The sequence below is a fragment of the Hylobates moloch genome, unplaced genomic scaffold, assembly GCF_009828535.3.
Source record: "Hylobates moloch isolate HMO894 unplaced genomic scaffold, HMol_V3 SCAFFOLD_16, whole genome shotgun sequence".
In the NCBI taxonomy this organism is placed as follows: domain Eukaryota; kingdom Metazoa; phylum Chordata; class Mammalia; order Primates; family Hylobatidae; genus Hylobates; species Hylobates moloch.
This window is the reverse complement of record NW_026652291.1, coordinates 58,137,829-58,146,669: the sequence shown is the minus strand read 5'-3', so window position 1 is coordinate 58,146,669 and position 8,841 is coordinate 58,137,829. Positions and strand designations below refer to the sequence as shown.

The window sequence follows — 8,841 nt, the reverse complement described above, 5'->3', positions numbered from 1 at the left end:
GGGGGTGTGTATGTGTGTGCCTTATGTTGGTATGTAGGTATGTATGTGTGTATGTGTGTATATGTGTATAATATGTGTATGTTTTTCTCTCTGTGAATATCTATCAATACAAGTACAGAAATTGAGAGGAAATATTAAGAAACTTTTATGGGCTGAGCGCCATGGCTGACGCCTATAATCCCAGCACTTTGGGAGGTACAGGTGGGTGGATTACTTCAGCCCAGGAGTTCAGGGATCGCTTGAGCCCAGGAGTTTGAGACCAGCCAGGGTAACATGGTGAAACCCTGTCTCTACAAAAAAATGCAAAAATTAGCCAGGTATGGTGCCATGCTTGCACGTGTAGTCCCAGATACTCAGGAGGCTGAGATGGGAGGATCACGTGAGCCCAGGATGTCAAGGCTGCAATGAGCAGAGATTGGGCCACTGCACTGCAGCATGGGTGACAGAGTGAGACCCTGTCTCAAAACAAAAAACAAAACGAAACAAAAAAAACAAAAAAACCCAGTAGCTTTTATGGCAATTTGACAGAGTATTTTATATAAATTGAATCTAGTAATAAAACAATTGGGCTTGTATTTTCTATAGTTATATGTTCTATTTCATTTTCTAGTAATTCATTGTATTGTATTTTACGAAAGTATTGGTCTATGGCCGATTGCATATAAAACTGCTCCTTTACCACAGTTAGTCTTCGGCAATGATTAAGACCAGATCAGGATTCTTAGTAGGTCCTGATTCTGAAATGCCCCAAGGAGGAAAGTTCACTCCAGAACTCTGAGGGTCCTGCTCTGGGTCACGTCGATGAAGCATGAACTCTGGTCTTGCACACACACAAGGGGGTCAGGCCTCAGACCTGACTGGCATCCCAGGGCTCAGTCTGTCCTTCCTGTCACTCTACCCCTTCACATGAGAGGGGGCCACCAGAGAGCCCTCAAGGGGCTGGAGGACAGAATCAAGCCAGCTTCCCAGACTGTCCCTGCTCAGGGTGCTGCTCTCCCTCCAGCCTACAAGGCAGGTGGAGCTGGTGCCTCACAGAGGTAAGTGTTTCAGGGCCTTTTCAGGGCCTCAGAATTGGAGCTCCAAACCTCTCCACTTACCCCAAGATGGTAACACACACTCCATCAGCAACAGCAGAGTCTTTATTATAGCAAGATCAGATGCATTTCTTTGCCCAACAAAGGGAATACAGCAGAGATTCCCCTTCCTTCCTTCCTTAGATAATTACCCCTGTCTGGGATCTCCCCAAACTGTCCAGCCACAGCCCTTCCAAGGATCTGACTTATTTACATTTGTAATTTTATATTCTTTTTCTTTAAGAGGGTCTTTGGTGAGCCACAGGCCTCACCAAACCCAGATCCATCCTTGTGGGGATCCTGAGTGCTTGACTCTGGAAGGGCTGCAAAGTAAGCTACAATTAAAGGCTGAAGAGAATCTGCCCTCTTTCCTCATCATTTGGAGCATCTGTAAAACTCCCTAAGAAACCAAGAGTATGTGAGGTTGGGTGTGTGGGAGGGAAATGGCATTTGCAATGGGGAGCAAGTATTAATAACGAACTGGAGGGAGGAAAAGCAGCAGCATACAGTCTGCAGAGTGTGAGGTGGAACGTGGGCACCAGGCCTTAGACAACTTTACCCAAGTGAACAGGAACAAGTGGGTACCCTGGGTCACCCTGTTGTGGAGAGTCACAGGCCAATACGTAAGGTGGGTTCAGGTGCTTCTCTTTGTACCTGCAGTTTGGGTACTTCCCTGAGGTGAGCTCGCACATGGTCAGGGACACGGGCCCGTGGCTCTGGTGGCAATTTTTATGGCTATTCTTGCAGGCTATGTTGGGGGTCTGGCAGGTGGTGGCCACACTGGAGAAGGGCTCGTGCAGGAAGGTGTTGAGGTCTTTGCACTGTTCTGTGTACTTATTGATGTTGCTCATGGTTGAGTTGCATGCTTGAGGGCTGGGCTGCACATGCTGAGTTTTAAACCACTGAGATGATGTCATGTCCTTGGGCTTGGCACTGACTGGGATCTCTGCCACCCACATCCCCAGAAGCAGCAGCAGCAGGGGGCAGCATCCTGCTCTCTTAAAGGAGACAGTGGAACAGAGTGGGGAAGTAGGTGGATGAATAGGTCATTATGGGGGAGCCTTGCTAGTTCTTCTAAGAATTTCATACCCTAAACCGGTTATTGCAGGGCAATGTGCAACCTAAGATATTGAACACCCCTGGCATTCTATTGTTTAGTACCAGCAGATAGTGTGCCTTTTTGTGCCTCTAATCAACACTTACCTTCTTTACCTCTCACAACAGTTTTATGGGGTACGATTACCCTTCTCATGTATATATATATATATATATATACACATATATATCTATATTCATATATATATATATATATGAATAAAATGAGGCTCAGAAAAGTTAAGAAGATTCCTATTGTCCCACAGCTAGAGCGTGTCAAATAGAAGATTTTAACCAGGACCTCTCAGGTTCCCTAACTCCTATTCTTCCCACACACCCAGGTATCTTTTCTGAGACTGTGAGAAATCACAAAGAGAAACTAAATCTTTTTTTTTTTTTTTTTTGAGATGGCGTTTTGCTCGTCGCCCAGGCTGGAGTGCAATGGCGCAATCTCGGCTCACTGCAACCTCCGCCTCCCAGGTTCAAGCAATTCTCCTGCCTCAGCCTCCCAAGCAGCTGGGATTACAGGCATGCACCACCACACCCAGCTAATTTTTTCTATTTTTAGTAGAGACTGGGTTTCTCCATTTTGGTCAGGCCGGTCTCAAACTCCTGACCTCAGGTGATCCACCCTCCTCAGCCTCCCAAAGTGCTGGGATTACAGGCGTAAGCCACCGCGCCAGGCTAAGAGAAACTAAATCTTGAAGAAAAACATGTGAGAGGTCAATACCCCACTCTGCTGGGCTAGCTTAGGTGTCCCTGAAAGAGTTGTTATTAAGGTCGTGGAGTCAAATGCATTCCTCCCCATTCTGTGGCCCAGTTTCTCAGTGAAATTAGAAAAAAATGGTGACTCCTAGTGAAGGGGTCGCAGCTCCAGCTGTCAAAGCAGCATGGCGAATTGGGTTCTTTCCACGCCTGACATTTTGCCCTGCTGGAGAATGTCTTGGAAGGATAGAGGGTCAGGGCTTGAAGGGACCTTAGAGATCATCTCAGTTGACTCCCTCATTTTAAAGATGAGGGAGCTTGAGTTCCTGAAAGGGCAAGTGCCCTTTCCAAGGCCGCCGAGTGAGTGGCAGAGCTGGGGCTAAGAGCTTCCTGATGTTCAACCCATCCCTTTGGGCTGGCTCCAAGCTAAAAAGGAAAGAGGAAAGAGTTTCCCATAGGAACAGAGCATAGTGAGTGTGTCTCCGTTTGTGGTTTTAGGTGGTGTGTGCTCATTGCCTTAATTTCTTCAGACCCTTCTAAAAACATTTAAGAGGAAGTCTCCTCTTAGAACAAGAAGGTGAATTCTTTTACACTTTCTCATGTTTGTTTCTCCTCCTTTTCAATAATAACAGGCCTCAGGCTGAGTTTTCAGCTGAAAACAATATCTGGATAGAATTTTTAAAAGTTAGATGATATTCATTATATTTATTTTTACTTCTGTTTACAAAGTAACACCAGTATTCTTTGAAAGATGGCATTATTCAGTTTCATTTTAAAAGAATTATTTAAAATAAATGAGTAAATGTATATTTAGCGTATTATTAATATAATAGGGGTGGTAAGCAGATACTGTGAAAATTGTCAAGAGTTAAAGCAAATGACTGCAGTTGGGGAACTGGCTCTGCACTGCAGTTTCTCAGGTCAGCGATAGTGTGTTGGACTCCACTCAGTCTCTCAACCTCTGGGATTTGTGTAACTTCTCTGCCTTTGGGATAAAGTGCTCTCTAAAGTGGCAAAATTCACCAAGGCTCCTAGTATCTGCATTTCTGAATGTAAAAATTCTGAGATGTTTGTCATCTCAGGCAAACATGGTGGAGGAGCCTTGTTTGCCAGTAGAACTCACCTTTTCCACAGCGGGGATCCCTTCGTGCACTCCCCCCCACAAAGCAAACAAAACATTGATTTTTGAACCCAGGAAAACATTACCCAGAAAGCAGTTGACTTGGTCACCAGGGAACAAATCTTTCCCTCCCTCTGCACTACTCCCTCCCACCACCCTGTCCCGGGAAGTCATTTCTCTCTTGCAGGCCCTCAGCTGAGCCTCTCCCATTGGGATGGGAGGGTTACCAAGTGATTATTCATTAACGGTTACAGACCCAAGCTGCCAAGCTTTGAAGTGAGAAGGTGGGGATGGTAGCAGGAGCCCAGGGCTGGCCTAAACGTTTGCTGCCAACCAAGATGACTGACCAGAGACTTTGCAAGCTCTGATTCCAATTAAGTTGCAAACATGCTTTCCCTGAAGTAGGTGCTGGCCCATGCAGCTGGCCAGCCTCACTCAGGGAGGCCTGGGGCTGGGGTTCCTTTGATTGTGTATTTTGATCCTAGTCATTCATCATGAGTTTTCCCCACTGCCACAGCCTCAGGGCTGTTTTATGCATTAAGCACTAGAGGCTCAGTGCTTAGAATCTGGGAGGTTTCCAAAGGCCTACAACATTTGAGACTGGGAAAAATATATTGGCTCCAATACAGGAAAAGTCAAATATAGAATCAAATAAAAAATATTTACTTACCTGCTACTAAAGTAGCATGAAGTTGATTTCACTTATTTTGAAATTTGGGACACAGAAATCTCACTACATTGGAAAACAATCTTTGGTTAGTTTTCTTACTTTGTAGGAATTCCCAAGTACCTGGAAACCTTGAATGCAGAAGAAACAGTGCCAATCACAACTTACTTACAGTCAAATAATTTCAAAAGTAAAACTTTAAAAATCTTTTCAGATACATTTCTGCAGAAACAATATTGAATGAGGAATATATATCTTACATATTCAACGTGGTGTGGCCAGTGGTAAAATGCTTAGGAGTATGGTAGGATAGAGTATGCTATTTACTACCTACTAAAGGCAGCCAGGATAACATACACCACATTACTTATGGTTCAGGTCAGCACAGGGCTGTACAGCAGCAGCAGGAGGAAAGAGATGCTACCAACCATCATCTAGTGAACATCTAAAATGTGCTCGGTACAGTTCTAGGTTCTTGGTGGAAAGTAAAGAACCTCATTTTAAAAGGCGCTTCATGAGCCAAGGCATTGTGCTTTGTGTACAACTTCTTATACAAACTGTATTGTGTGTTCCACAATATTATCCCAATTTTACAGAAAAGGAAACTAAGGTTCTGGCAGGTTAAGATCCACAGATTTAGTAAGTGGCAGGGCCAGGATTCGAAATTTGGTCTGTTTGGCTCCAAAGTTCATGTTATCTTTCCTTGCCACACTGCTTTCCTGTTTATTGACAATTCATTAACTGTTACAGACCCAAGCTGCCAGGCTTTGAAGTGACAGAGTGGGGATGGCAGCAGGAGCCCAGGGCTGGCCTAAACATTTCCTCCTCTTGTGGGCTGAGTCACCTTGTGTGCACTGGTATGGAGATGACCAGTCTTGGCTCTGATTGGTCAATGCCTGTTCCCACCAGATCACAAGAGTAGAAGACTGAATGCCATCTCTAATGTCTACTGTGTTCTTGACACTGAACTCAGCGGGGTGTGTGTGTGTGTGTGTGTGTGTGTGTGATCTGTTTTGTGATCAATCTGTCTAAAAACATCTCTTTACTTATCTTGCAGCACCCCCATCAGATAGAAATATTTACGCTTATTTTACAGATGAGGAAACAGTGTGTGTGTGGGAGTTGAGTAACTTGCCCACAGCCATACAGGAGTGAGTGACGCAGCCACTTCGATCTGATCCTCAAATTTACACTCTGTACACTGTGTCAGGCTGTGCTGCAGCTTTGTTTCATTTCAGAGCCAATTTTTACTGATCTTGTTTTTATATGGGGTTTCTGGTCATCCCTGAGAGTACAACTCAGAGTACAATCAAAGTTAAAATAGTTTAGTGGCAAGAATACTGAACCAGACATGAATAGCCCTAAATTCTGGTCCCACCTCTTTCACTAATTAGCTGCATGACCTTGGGCAAGGCACTTCACTAGCTTACATGGACCCAGTTTCACAGAATATCAAAGCAGGAAGGCACTTCCGAGTTCATTGAATCTGAGCTCTCGCTCTGATCAGAAGTGTATTTTGTTTTTACTTTTTTGAGCAGGGTCTTGCTGTGTCACCCAGGCTGGAGTGCAGTGGCATGATCATGGCTCCCTGTAGTTTCTACATCCCGGGATCAGGTGATCCTCCTACGTCAGCCTCCTGAGTAGCTGGGACTACAGGCCTGTACCACCACATGTGGCTAATTTTTCTTTTTCTTTTTCTTTTTTTCTTTTTTTTTTTTGAGACAGAGTCTTGCTCTGTCGCCCAGGCTAGAGTGCAGTGGCGAGATCTCGGCTCACTGCAAACTCCGCCTCCTGGGTTCAAGCGATTCTCCTGCCTCAGCCTCCCGAGTAGCTGGGATTACAGATGCCCGCCCCCGCCCCTGGCTAATTTTTGTATTTTTTAGTAGAGCTGGGGTTTCACCATCTTGGCCAGGCTGGTCTTGAACTCCTGACCTCATGATCCACCTTCCTCAGCCTCCCCAAGTGCTGGGATGACAGGCGTGAGCCACTGCGCCCGGCCAAAGTGCGGCTAATTTTTCTATTTTTTGTAGAGATGGGTTTTGCCACGTTGCCAGCACTGGTCTCAAACTCCTGGACTCAAGTGATCCACTCGCCTCAGCCTCCCAAAGTACTGATATTACAGGTGTGAGCCAATGCACCTGGCAATAACGTTACCAACAGATGGTTTTTGGGCTTGAATACCTTCAGGGACATGAATCTTCACTACCTACCAGTTATATCAGGCACCCAGTTCTGTTGTCTGAGAATTCAACTTTTCTCAAAACCTGATTATTCCCTTGTAAGGCCCCTGTTTCTGTTTTTGGCACTTCCAGTTGAAAATACTGGTCTCCTTTGACTTTTTCTAATCTTTCATCCTCATACCGATTAGTAGGCTAACAGACTGAGTACTTAGCATGGTCAAAGCATGCGGGCACTTGAGTCACTTAGTCTTATTGGTTCTCTTGTATATATTTCTCTCCCTTTCCACTGCCTGTCTGGATGACTCTCACGACCTTCTAACTGCTTCCTTGCCTACCCTTTCTCCTCAGTTTAATTGAGCATGTGTAATAATGTTGGATGGATCTTGTTAAAATATTCCTTTTCCTGCATCATTTCTCTGAAGAACATCTGTTTATCTCCAGTGGTTCTCTTGCGTGCAAGGTAACATCCAGCCTTCCCAGCCTGGAATCAAAGCCTTCTCCTACTCACCTTGTGTCCAGTCTACCCATTCCATATGAGTGGCCTCCCCATCTTCCCCCCAAACACAAACTATTCTAACCAAATTCTATCCTAATAGCCTGATTTTCCTTTTGTCTCCAGCACATGTTTTGCTGTCTTCAACTTTGCTTCTGTTTCCCTCTTCCCTGCGAGTCCTCCCTCAAATATTATCCATCCTTTAGAACTCATCTTGACAATATTAGCTTGCTCATGATCACATTTATGAACCTTCCCATACAACTCCTAACCTCCTTTAGCATTAACTGTTTCATAGTATCACTCATTTGGGTTCTAAATCACGTATTACCTTGTTTTGCTATTTAACTCTTTCATCCAGTAAGAGCATCCAGTCTTCCCAACTAGATGGTAAACTCGTGGGACAGAATCAGGTCCTTCCGTGCTTCTCTGTCTTCATAGTGCCAGGCACATGGCTAGCTCACAGGAGCACTCAGTAACCGTGTGTTGGACTTAGTCATCACTCTGATCCTCTCAGTCTCCTTACTATTTATAACACAAGGAGTTTCAGTTGAATAATTTCTAAAATGCCCCCTGGTTCTGACACTTGTGTGACACAAGAAAAAACATCAAAGTGCTAGTAAGTAGCCAGCACCTTACTAGAATGTAAGGAGAGGCCTAATGGTAGACTCTGAAGGTGCCTTGAAAGAAGGGGAGCAGAGAATAAGCAACTATCCCCCAAAGACCCATTCTTTCAGGATACCCCAGGAGGGGTGAGCGAGGGTGCCAGAGAAGTTTGCCTGGGTTGCTGGCCTGAAGGACAGCAGCATCATGAGGGTAGTCTTTGAACTAAAAGTGCCACCCCCATAGGGTTTTTCAAGCTTCAACCTTCAAACAGCCTCCTGGTGGTGAGAGACCTGTGGTCTGGACCCCGGTTTATGGATCTGAGAAGCAGAGCTCCATCACGTGGAATCCAGTGGCCACACTCCTTTTGGGAAGCCCTGTTCTGTTTCCAGTGGCTAACCCTGTCTCCTGCCAGGTCCATTTTTCTTTTCTATGCAGTTCCTTGAGGCCTTCCTAGGGTGTCCATTTGCACTATGAGCTTGTCTCTGTGGGTGGACTGTCTCCCTTTGTTCCTCACTCCTGGATTCATCTTCACGAGGGAGAGGATGTAGTCTTCAACCCAACCAGAGCTGAGGCATATGGCTCCGTGGGTACGCCAGCTCCCCTCATAGGCCGGCTGCCCTCCTAAGACCTCTGACTTACCACAACAAGCCTGCGTGCAGCCTCCAGCCCTCCTAGGAATGATAAGGGTCATAATGATAAAAGCAATCATAGTTAACATTTACTGAGGATTTTCTATGTTCCAGTCACTGTTCCAAGTGCTCTATGTCTATTTTCTCATTTTTCAGCATGAAAAGGACCTTTCCAATTTCCTAGCCCCATGACTATCCTATCTTCCTCAACCAGTTCTTGAAAAGAAACACTGGTCAGAGATAGAAACCCACAAAGAGCAAGTTAAGGAAAAC

The 8,841-nt window shown here is 45.2% G+C and overlaps 1 protein-coding gene across 1 annotated transcript; it reads right to left on the bottom strand.

Moving 5' to 3' along the window:
- Positions 1 to 1,563: 1,563 nt before the first annotated feature.
- On the bottom strand, positions 1,564 to 2,160 carry LOC116485126 (ribonuclease 8-like). Its single transcript, XM_032180426.2, is given in 2 exon segments — positions 1,564 to 2,076; positions 2,079 to 2,160. Coding segments are annotated over 2 exon segments (540 nt in total). The 3' UTR covers positions 1,564 to 1,618.
- Between the last annotated feature and the right edge of the window lie 6,681 nt (positions 2,161 to 8,841).